The sequence below is a fragment of the Bos mutus genome, chromosome 23 (assembly GCF_027580195.1).
Source record: "Bos mutus isolate GX-2022 chromosome 23, NWIPB_WYAK_1.1, whole genome shotgun sequence".
NCBI classification, from domain to species: Eukaryota; Metazoa; Chordata; class Mammalia; order Artiodactyla; family Bovidae; genus Bos; species Bos mutus.
Window position 1 is genome coordinate 16,753,251 of NC_091639.1, and position 12,045 is coordinate 16,765,295.

The 12,045-nt window shown below is 41.7% G+C and overlaps 1 protein-coding gene across 1 annotated transcript; it reads left to right on the forward strand.

Annotated features, from left to right (window-relative positions):
• The first annotated feature begins 11,077 nt into the window (after positions 1-11,077).
• On the forward strand, positions 11,078-11,794 carry HDGFL1 (HDGF like 1). Its single transcript, XM_005894273.2, has one exon. The coding sequence runs from the start codon at positions 11,078-11,080 to the stop codon at positions 11,792-11,794; it is 717 nt and encodes a 238-aa protein (XP_005894335.1).
• The last annotated feature ends 251 nt before the right edge of the window (positions 11,795-12,045 follow it).

Sequence of the window (12,045 nt, forward strand, 5' to 3'; positions counted from 1 at the left end):
TTAATGTAATTATATCAGTGTTCCAGCAGAGAAAATGTCTGAGGCTATATTTAAAAATGTAAGAATTTTCTGAATTAAGGACGTGTGCTAAGTCGCAGTCGTGTCCGACTCTTTGCCACCCCATTGACTGTAGCCTGCCAGGCTCCTCTGTCCATGGGATTCTCCAAGCAAGGATACTGGAGTGGATTGCCCTCCTCCAGGGGATCTTCCAGACCCGGGGATCAAACCTCCATTTCCTGTGGCTCCTACATTGCAGGTGGATTCTTTATGGCTGAGCCACCTTTGAAGTCAGACATGAATTCAAAGTCTCCACCAACTATAATGGATGAAGATAAGTTGATAATGATACCTGTCTTAAAGAAACTGAAGTATATCAAGGATAAAGAAAAAGGACACTTGGCAAGGAATAATGATCACACAATGGGAGACTTCTCAGAAGCAGTAATAAATGCTAGAACACATAATGCCCTCATAATATTAAAGGAATAAAATTTTAAATATGAATTACATACCCAGCTAATATACTTTTTATAATGAGGTTGTAATAAATATATCTTCAACTATATAAAGCTAAGAGAGTATATCTACTACTCCACACCATCATTAAAACAATTACTATGTGACACATTGCCTTTATTGAAGTAAAAGTGTGTAAGAACTTAATGATAAATATGTGAATAAATATAACAAATAATTGTAAAAATACCTATTATGAACTTTTTAAAATGTAAAATTTTAGACAATTGCAAAGTTGAATGTTAGGGCTACTTAAAATATGCTCAAGTCTTTAAATTTGGGTTTAAAAATTTATTCTTCTGCATTTTAAATAATAATTACTGAAAATAATGAAGGAAGAGTTACCAACCAGCAAAGAGGAACCAGCAAAAAAGGAAAACAATAATAATGATGATGATAATGATTTTGGCTACCCACTCTAGTATTCTTGCCTGGAGAAACCCAAGGACAGAGGAGCTTGGTTGGCTACAGCCCATAGGGTCTCAAACAGTAGGACATAACTGAAGGGACTTAGCACACAGCACACAATGATTATATTACGAACTTTACTGACCTACGGGAAGGCAGAAAAGCAGAAAGGGAAAAAGAAAATCCTACAAAGGTGTAAGTCAAAAACACAAAATGAGGTGGTAGACACAGAATTCATCACGACATGTTAAGAAAGTTAAATTCTCTTGATAAAATATTAGATTGAAGACAATTTACTTACACAGTTGGCCCTCTGTATCCAAGGGTTTAGCATCTATGGATTTGATCCATAGTTGGCAAAGACTCTACCTGCAATGCAGGAGACCCTGGTTTGATTCCTGGGTTGGGAAGATCCACTGGAGAAGGGATAGGCTACCCACTTAGGTATTCTTGGGCTTCCATAGTGCCTCAGCTGGTAAAGAATCTGCCTAAAATGCAGGAGACCTGGGTTGGATCCCTGGGTTGGGAAGATCCCCTGGAGAAGGGAGAGGCTACCCACTCCAGTATTCTGGCCTGGAGAATTCCATGGACTCTATGGTCCATGGGGTTGCAAAGAGTCGGACATGACTGACTTTCACTTCACTGGTTGAATCCACAGAGGTGGAACCAGGGATGCTGGGGTGAGGGGGCAAGATGGGGGAGGGGCTACTGTACTCTGCCATTTTATATAATGGACTTGAGCATTGAGGAATTTTTGGTATCAGGGGAGATGGGTGGACACTATCTGGAACCAATTCCCTGCCTATACAGAGGGATGACCATATCCTGGTTTCAGGGTATAACTAAACAAAATGACAAAGGAAACTTAAAGAACTGTTAACACTGAAACTTTAATCAAAAAAAGTAAAAGCAGCATGCTAATACAAAGGCAGAAATTAAAGCAACAACCTTCAATAAGGCAATCATTTCATTCTAATAAAATGAAGATTCTAACGAAAGTAAACAATATCAAAATAAAGAATATGCAGGTACTTAAAGCAAAATGGCTGCCTGGGGAGGCCTTACAAATAGCTGTGAAAAGAAGAGAAGCGAAAAGCAAAGGAGAAAAGGAAAGATATAAGCATCTGAATGCAGAGTTCCAAAGAATAGCAAGGAGAGACAGCCCTCAATGCAAAGAAATAGAGGAAAACAACAGAATGGGAGAGACGAGAGATCTCTTCAAGAAAATCAGAGACACCAAGGGGACATTTCATGCAAAGATGGGCTCGATAAAGGACAGAAATGGTATGGACCTAACAGAGGCAGAAGATATTAAGAAGTGGCAAGAATACACAGAAGAACTGTACAAAAAAGATCTTCACAACCAAGATAAGCACGATGGTATGATCACTCACCTAGAGCCAGACATCCCGGAATGTGAAGTCGAGTGGGCCTTAGAAAACATCACTACGAACAAAGTTAGCGGAGGTGATGGAATTCCAGATGAGCTATTTCAAATCCTGAAAGATGATGCTGTGAAAGTGCTGCACTCAATATGCCAGCAAATTTGGAAAACTCAGCAGTGGACACAGGACTGGAAAAGCTCAGTTTTGATTCCGATCCCAAAGAAAGGTAATGACAAAGAATGCTCAAACTACCACACAATTGCACTCATCTCACACGCTAGTAAAGTAATGCTCAAAATTCTCCAAGCCAGGCTTCAGCAATACGTGAACCATGAACTTCCAGTTGTTCACACTGGTTTTAGAAAAGGCAGAGGAACCAGAGATCAAATTGCCAACATCCACTGGATTAGTGAAAAAGCAAGAGAGTTCCAGAAAAACATCTATTTCTGCTTTATTGACTATGCCAAAGCCTTTGACTGTGTGGATCACAATAAACTGTGGAAAATTCTGAAAGAGATGGGAATACCAGACCACCTGACCTGCCTCTTGAGAAACCTATATGCAGCTCAGGAAGCAACAGTTAGAACTGGACATGGAACAACAGACTGGTTCCAAATAGGAAAAGGAGGACGTCAAGGCTGTATATTGTCACCCTGCTTATTTAATTATATGCAGAGTACATCATGAGAAACGCTAGACTGGATGAAGCACAAGCTGGAATCAAGATTGCTGGGAGAAATATCAATAATCTCAGATATGCAGATGACACCACCCTTATGGCAGAAAGTGAAGAGGAACTAAAAAGCCTCTTGATGAAAGTGAAAGAGCAGAGTGAAAAAGTTGGCTTAAAGCTCAACATTCAGAAAACGAAGATCATGGCATCTGGTCCCATCACTTCATGGGAAATAGATGGGGAAACAGTGGAAACAGTGACAGACTTTATTTTTTGGGGCTCCAAAAATCACTGCAGATGGTGATTGCAGGCATGAAATTAAAAGATGCTTACTCCTTGGAAGGAAAGTTATGACCAACTTAGATAGCATATTAAAAAGCAGAGATATTACTTTGCCAACAAAGGTCCATCTAGTCAAGGCTATGGTTTTTCCAGTAGTCATGTATAGATGTGAGAGTTGGAATGTGAAGAAAGCTGAGCGTCAAAGAATTGATGCTTTTGAACTGTGGTGTTGGAAAAGACTGTTGACAGTCCCTTGGACTGCAAGGAGATCCAACCAGTCCATTCTGAAGGAGATCAGTCCTGGGTGTTCTTTGGAAGGAATGATGTTAAAGCTGAAACTCTAGTACTTTGGCCACCTCATGCAAAGAGTTGACTCATAGGAAAAGACTCTGATGCTGGGAGGGATTGGGGGCAGGAGGAGAAGGGGATGACAGAGGATGAGATGGCTGGATGGCATCACCGACTCGATGGATGTGAGTTTGAGTGAACTCCAGGAGTTGGTGATGGACAGGGAGGCCTGGCATGCTGCAATTCATGGGGTCGCAAAGAGTCGGATACGAGTGAGTGACTGAATTGAACTCAACAGTAATAGAGCCTTGAAATGCACAAAGCAGAAATAAACCTAACTGGAAGGACAAACGACAAATCTAGAAATAAACCATGGAAAATTTTTTTAATACGTTTTTAATTAAATAAAATAGATGAAATATTATCAAGTACATAGAACTATTAACACTGAGATTGCTCTTGTATATTGAAAATGTATATGTGTAAATTATAAAACATCACAAATAATGTTTGAAAATATATCAAGACTGATATAACACAGACCACCTAGTGTGGTTAAAATATTCTACACTCATGATATATTTCTCATAGCACTAGCTTTCTGGTGGCCACATAGTAAGTACTCATAAACTGGATTGCCTGAACTAATGTCCTAAAAGATACATTACAGTCTAGATTTCAGTTTCCACTGTTTTCTATATATGCAGCCTACAAACTGTCAACTTACAGGAGTCCTATAAAGTGAACGAAAGAAAAACTGAACAAAACCAGATTAGTCTTTCCCAATATGAAAAAGCTATATGTTTTCATTCTTTTATTTCTTCCAGTTATATTTAAAAGTGTGAAACAGCTAAAATTAGTGAAGACAAAATAACTCAACTACTTCAAAATTATAATCAACTGAAGCGTCATTGTGGTGATTTAGTCATTAAGTCATGTCCCACTCTTGCGACCCCATGGACTGCAGCCTGCCAGGCTTCTCTGTCCAAAGGATTCTCCTATGCATCATTAATTAATTATTATTAATTAGCATAACATTGTTCAATTTAATAGTTATGCATTTTTAAATTTATCTGTTTTATGAAAACTGTTGATTTTGCTTTTTCTCAAAGAGCAAAAGGCTTGGTTCAGCCATCATGAAACAAGTTGGTAGCTGATAAAAAGCTCGGAATATATGCTTTTTGAAAACTTCAAAAAATTTCTCCTACATGGTTAGAGTTTAAAGTTATAAATATCTGAAGAGAAAAAGAAGGGTGGGACATTTTTTCAAAAAGAAGTACATTTTATCTATAATATTTATATTGTAATATTTATTCCAATAAATAATATACATGTTCCCTAATACAGAAAATCATAATCTCTTCAGGAGGCCAAATATTTCTCTCATAATGTTTAAAAGGAGAAAGTCACCCACCTCCAATAACCCTCTGGTTAAAAGATAACTATCAACTCAATACAGATATCACTAAATGAAAATTAAGTGAAAAGTTAAAGTCATTTTGTAATAATAAAATAGCAAAACCTTGATAAGTCAAAATGATTGTCCAGCTCCACATACCATTATCACATTAATTCAAAATTAGACATCTTAGTTTAAAATTTTCTTCCTTTTCATTATTATTCACCTTGTTGATGACTTCCTTAACTTTTATAATTATTTATTCCCAAAGACTAATATTTTGGTAATATTATTTCATATAAAATTTCAATATATGAAAGCTAGGAAACCACTGAGAAACAATTGAGATAAAGACAGAAGTTACATCATCAAAAACTTTAGCCTGACTTTCTGAAAACTTTGGTTGTTTTAACCAAATTTGTGTGATATTTTAATGTAATGGCAAGAAGTAAAAAATTGAAATTGCAAAACCAAGTTCCATATTTAGTTATAGATATGACATTGTTGATCTTAAATCTTTGAAAATGTATTTTTATTTTATGAAGAATGCACCCTTTCCAAAAATAAGAAAAAAAAATATGATGATAATAAAATTAAAGAAACAACTTGAACAGGGGAAAATAATAGTTACAAGAAAAAATATGTGTCATATACTGCAAAAAAATTACACTTTAACAAAACAAAATAGAGCATGTTGTTGTTGTTGTTTAATTGCTAAGTCATATCTGACTCTCTTTGCAGCCCCGTGTACCCGCCAGGCTCCTCTGTCCATGGGATCTCCCAGGCAAGAATACCAGAGTGGTTGCCATTTCCTTCTCCAAGGGATGTTCTAACCCAGGAATTGAACCTGTGTCTCCTGCTTGGAAGGCCAGTTCTTTACTACTGAGCCATCTGGGATGCCCAAGATAAAGCTAGAACTGGCTATTTTAATATCAATGGCTAATAGTAACTGAATACTTAATAGGTGTCAGGCAACATACTTGACACACTGTTCTGCTTATTTTAAGCAGTGTTTCTCTCAAGATTATCCACATTTTAGATTTAAGGAACTGGGTTTCACGTAGGCTAATAAATTACTTATGTTATATATTTTGTCCTGTCTTTTCACTCAACTTCATATTGCAAGAATTTCCAAGTAACTAAATTATACTTTAAAAACTCTAAACACAGAAGACCATCTAATTATATAATTATTGTGTAAACAGATGATGTTATATACATCCAATACCTAATTATTGAATATTCACCAGCATTGATAACTTGTTTAAACTTTGCTAATTATGTAAATAAAAGGAAAAAAACCCTCATATATTTTCACATAGCAGAGCTCAAATAAATATTATCATGCAAGATTCAAATTAGAAAAATTTGAATTCATATTATTTGATACTTTTCATTTAAAACATTTTCCAGAGAGTAATTTTTAAAATCTTTAAGTGATCCCAAAATCAGTATGTTGTTGTGCTGGTGTGTAGTTGCTAAGTCATATCCGGCTCTTTGGGACCCCATTTACTGTGGCCTGCCAGACTCCTCTGTCCAGGGGATTCTCCCAGCAAGAATACTGCAGTGGGTTGCCATTCCTTCTCCAGGGCATCTTCCCGACCCAGGGACTGAACCCATGTCTCTTACATTGGCAGGTGGATTCTTGACCATTGATCCCCCAGGGAAGCCCTAAAATCATTATAATGAAATATTCCAAACCAGCCACATTTATTCATTTTACAGTGGTCATTTTCTTTCCAAGGTCCCTAAATTCTGATCTCTCTATATGGCCCTTCTGACACTCCACCCTGTGATATTTATGACTAGCCTGAATCACCAGTACACATAAACACATACATCACTTGGAAAATCGGCACTCCCATCTCTCCCCACGACCCCAAACTCATCATCAAATTAGACACAGACTTGACACACCATTCAAATTGATAATGATACAGCTCCTTAGGAACATTCCTTAAATTATCAGTTAGTTGCGGGACATCCCCCAGGTACAGAATTTATCCACTCCCAGCAGATCCTGTGGATTTCAGAAATCCCTGAGGCTTTAAAGATTAGGCTAAGTGTGTTTCCCTTGTGGCTCAGCTGGTAAAAAATCCACCTGCAATGCAGGAGACCTGGGTTCAATTCCTGGGTTAGGAAGATCTCCTGGAGAAGGGAAAGGCTACCCACTCTAGTATCTGGCCTGGAGAATTCCGTGGACTGTATAGTCCATGGGGTTGCAATGAGTTGGATGTGACTGAGCGACTTTCACTTCACCCTGATAAAAAGAAGTGAATAAATACAGAGGTAGCTCACCTCCTATGACTTTTAAAGAAAGGAGGGTGGGGGATTTTCTATCCATGGTGGAGTAAGGGGCTTATTTTCTGTGTGATTACGTCTGCTAGAACATTTCAAAAAGAAAACTCTTGATCCCAAATACCAATTGTGTATAAATACTTCTGTTGTATAAACCCAGAGGCAGCTAATATTTTTTAATGAAGACAAAAGCACATAGAAGACAATTACATTTATTTTAAATCATAGTTTACACCAAAATAATTGAATTTAAAACTAATTAAACAAGAAAACATCAATTAGCTATCTATTCTCTCTCTTGTACAATTACATTGTTTTATTGCCCATGTTTCATAATTGTTACCATGCAGCTTTTAAATCCTATCATTAGTTTTCCAGAAAAGGAAACTGTGATGTGTTATCTGTTCTGGAATCTAAGGTGTTTTGATAGGTTTGCTGGTGCTGCTGCTGCTGCTGCAATTAAGTCCTTTCTACAAATAGATGTTCTTGGTACATTTGATTTTATTAGAAATATGTGAGCTCATGGAGATCTAGTTTCTGAAAGTTAATAATGAGAGTTGCTCATGAGTACTTTGTTTATGTAATAGCCAAATATAGACCTAACCAAATTATCATGACCACTACTTATGTAGTCTCCTCACTTTGAGCAAAAGATAGACAATAACTTTAAGAACAAGTTGGTTTCAAGGGTAAAAGAAGCCAAGATCCTGTTATTTAATTCCATCAGGGAGCATGCAGGCACAAAAGGAATGGGGTATCTGTCAAAATGATATCCAACTGTGTAAATGCATTCAACTTTGCTCAACCTTCCTCTTATCCTCCCCTTTTAGGAATTAGTTACCATTATGGCACCCCACTCCAGTACTCTTGCCTGGAAAATCCCATGGATGGAGGAGCCTGGTAGGCTGCAGTCCATGGGGTCACCAAGAGTCGGACACGACTGAGCGACTTCACTTTCACGTTTCACTTTCATGCATTGGAGAAGGAAATGGCAACCAACTCCAGTGTTCTTGCCTGGAGAATCCCAGGGACAGGGGAGCCTGGTGGGCTGCCGTCTATGGGATCACACAGAGTCAGACATGACTGAAGTGACTTAGCAGCAGCAGTAAATAAATTTGGGCTTCCCAGGTGGCATTAGTGGTAAAGAACCTTCCTGCCAGTGCAAGGGTTTTAAGAGATGCAGGTTCAATCCCTGGGTCAGGAAGAGCCCCTGGAGGAGGGCATGGCAACCCACTCCAGTATTCTTGCCTGGAGATCTCATAGACAGAGGAAGCTGGCAGGCTAACAGACCATAGGGTCACAAAGAGTCAGACACAAATGGAGTTAGCACATATGTAGGTGATAAATTTAAAGAACACTGCTTTAAAAAAATAATATTTCCATGTAGGAAAAACTTTTATGTTGTTTCATATAGAAATTGTGCTGCTATATAATGCCATATGGAATTCCAAGCTTAATAGAGAATTTGGGTGGTAGGTAACCTTTCTTCATTCTTCAGTATCCTTAGTCATGACGCTATTCTTTTTGACATACCTTTTCCTTCATTTAGCCTAATAATAATAGCCCGATTTATCCATAGTGAAATTCTATGACATACTCTTTAGTACATTCTAGAACTTTATACCCATTGTCTGTACTTTCATACCCATAATCTCATTAATAAATATTAAAAATCCTGAGGGAAATTCTAAATATTAAACACCTTAAGATCTTATAACAGAAGCTCAGAAAGATTATATCTATTCCAAGCTCTACAAGGCTGGTAAACAAGTGAAGGATACCACACTCCCACTGGTTTCTCCTGGAATGCCTTCAATATTTATGTAAGAACACATGATTTAACACTTGAAGACTAGCTTGCATTTCTCCTAATGAAGTCCCTGATGCTTTTGCTCTTAAGTTATAAAGTCCTCAAAATCAGCATCTTTTGTGCCAACCCTTAGCGCTACACAGTGTGTTAGTGGGCAACGGGTAGCAGTACAAAAATTACCCCCTTTGGCCTAACAGAGTATCTATTACCCTTTGGGATCCTTCTTTACTAGATCTTTTCACTTCTCCTTCCTTAGTTTGTGTTTTTGTCTCAAATGCCTACCTGTTCACCTGCAGTGATCCAGCTCTCCAATAGTCTTTGATGTTTGGCTTATACCCCTGTGATCCTCTTGCTGAAAGTCATGCTCAACTAGGGCGGGCAGTGGTTCTAATTCTCCACTAATCACTGTCCGTTACCTTTAAAAAAAAAAAAAAGAAAAAAACCTTTGTAGTTAAATTGTGTAACTGACACTGAAAGATCTTTGTCATAACAGCCCTTATGACAAATTTGGCTAGGTTTCAGAGTGCAAACTCATAGCTAGCTGCTGCTGCTGCTGCTAAGTCGCTTTAGTCGTGTCCGACTCTGTGCGACCCCATAGACGGCAGCCCACCAGGCTCCCCTGTCCTTGGGATTCTCCAGGCAAGAACACTGGAGTGGGTTGCCATTTCCTTCTCCAGTGTATGGAAGTGAAAAGTGAAAAGTGAAAGTGAAGTCACTCAGTCGTGTCCGACTCTCAGCGACCCCATGGACTGCAGCCTACCAGGCTCCTCCATCCATGGGATTTTCCAGGTAAGAGTGCTGGAGTGGGGTGCCATTGCCCTAGCAGGGCTAAAAAAAAAAAAAAAAAGTGTAGACAAACGTGTAACAAGGGCAGTTACACGGAAATTCCCATAAATATCAGTTAAGGAGAAAAGTCTATCCTTTAGATGATGCTTTTTCTTTAGTCTGTGCCACCCACCCAACCCCCAGCCCCCCAACCAAGAAGTTCCAGATACCAACAAGATATCTGATATGAACAGACTTCTAATTCTTCAGCTCAATTTTCTCCTAGAAAAATACTGAGAGCATTTGACATCCTTTCCATGTTATAAACACATAGATTTATCTCTTAAAATATGCAAGGATAGTTGAAAGGGTAAAAAGTCATGCCCAGCATCCCATCTAAAGTACATGGCCAGGATTGGAGGAAACCCCGTGTCTGCGGAGCGGCTGTAGCCTGTGAGCAGCGAGATCCAGGGACAGAGTCTCAGCCTCGCCGCTGCCGCTGCAAAAATTAAAAAAAAATAAATAAATAAAAATAAAGTACATGGCCAGTCTGGACATGGTCATGATGCCTCTCTACATTCCTGACCCCACCCGTACGCCCCCTCCCCGCCACCGCCTCCTCCCTCAAAGTACTATTTAGGACACTGGTTTCCAAAAGAGTCGCCCTCTAGCCGTCCTATCAAGGTGGCTGACTCCACTGTTTTTGAATCCCCTTGCAGGCACCAGCATTAGCTCTCAAGGAAATCAGAAATGGGGTGAAACCACTGACTTAGGGAATCTCCCGAGGCGAGAATGGAGTTTTCTGTCATGAGCAGATGGGGATCCCCACCGATCCTGCAAATGTGCCCTAACCTGTGACTAGTCTCACAGAAATGGGTGCTCGTCCTGTCCCTGCGTTGTCTCGCCACATTGCCTCATGTCTCCCCTTCTAGGCCCCTCTGGCTATCACAATAAACGAGGCCTAGTGATGGATCGGCACAGCAGAGCCGCCACCCGGGACACCCAAGCTCCTCAAGCTCTCATTCTAGAAAACTCCAGCGTCGATGCTGGGCCCAAACAGGCTTAGGCTCTCCGAGATACTGCACTCTTCGCACTAGAACCTTCTCAGGGCGCCGGAGCGTTGAGCCCACAGGGGCGCGTGGTCGGGGGGTGGCCCCCTCGAGGCGAGGCGCGCGCAGTCTCAGCCCAGCGGCCGCCGCCGTGCTAGCCACGGTGGGTCGCCTTTCTCGGCCGCTGAGGCCCTGTCCGCAGTCATGTCGCGATTCTACCGTCGCAAGTACAAGTGCGGGGACCTGGTGTTTGCCAAATTAAAGGGCTACGCCCACTGGCCCGCCAGGATTGAGCAGACGGCCGAGGCCAACCGCTACCAGGTGTTTTTCTTCGGGACCCACGAGACGGCCTTCCTGGGCCCCAGGCACCTCTTCCCGTACGAGGAGTCCAAGGAGAAGTTTGGCAAACCGAATAAGAGGCGGGGCTTCAGCGAGGGCCTGTGGGAGATTGAGAACAACCCCACCGTCCAGGCTTCCGATTACCAGTGCGCCCTGGAGAAGAGCTGCCCTGAGGAGCCCGAGCCCGAGGCCGCCGAGGGCGGCGAGGACCCGAAGAGCCACACCAACGGCGGCGACGACGATGATCAAGGGAAGCTGGGCGTCGACCTGCCAGCTGAGGAAGAGAACGAGAAGGAGACCCTGAAGAGGACCGCCGAGGACCCGCCAGAGGACATCCCCAAGCGTCCCAAGGAGGCTGATCCTGAAGAAGGAGAGGAGAGGAAGGAGGCGGCCGCTGTCGCCGAGGAGGCCGAGGATGCCGAGGATGCGAGGCCGCTCCTTGTGGAGGTGGAGAACGACCCCGCCGCCTCCGTGCTGGGCCTGGCCTGGGGGCTGCCCATGATGGAGCAGGAGCCAGAGGAAGAGTCCGCTGAGAGAGAGGCCCAGGCCCCAGGCGTCGGAGGTGGCCACGAGAGCCAGTAGTCACCAAAGTTTCCAGAAGAGCCCCCCACCCCATTCCTGCTGAGGCCTGGCTGTCACAGGGGGAACTGGCCATGGCCTGCAAACTGGGACTGCCTCCCCCACCCCACTTGCTCTCCACCGCCCTCTCTGCCTCTCCCGCCCGGCCCTCGGGGATTGACCCGGAGAGGGCAGCCCACCAGGCCCTCACCTCTGCGCCCCCACACCCTGGGATCTGAGTCAGCGCCTCTGCTCCCTGGGGCGAGTTGAAACCA

Excerpts from the sequence above, each read along its gene's own strand:
- HDGFL1 (XM_005894273.2), top strand. The coding sequence starts at position 11,078 with ATGTCGCGATTCTACCGTCGCAAGTACAAGTGCGGGGACCTGGTGTTT.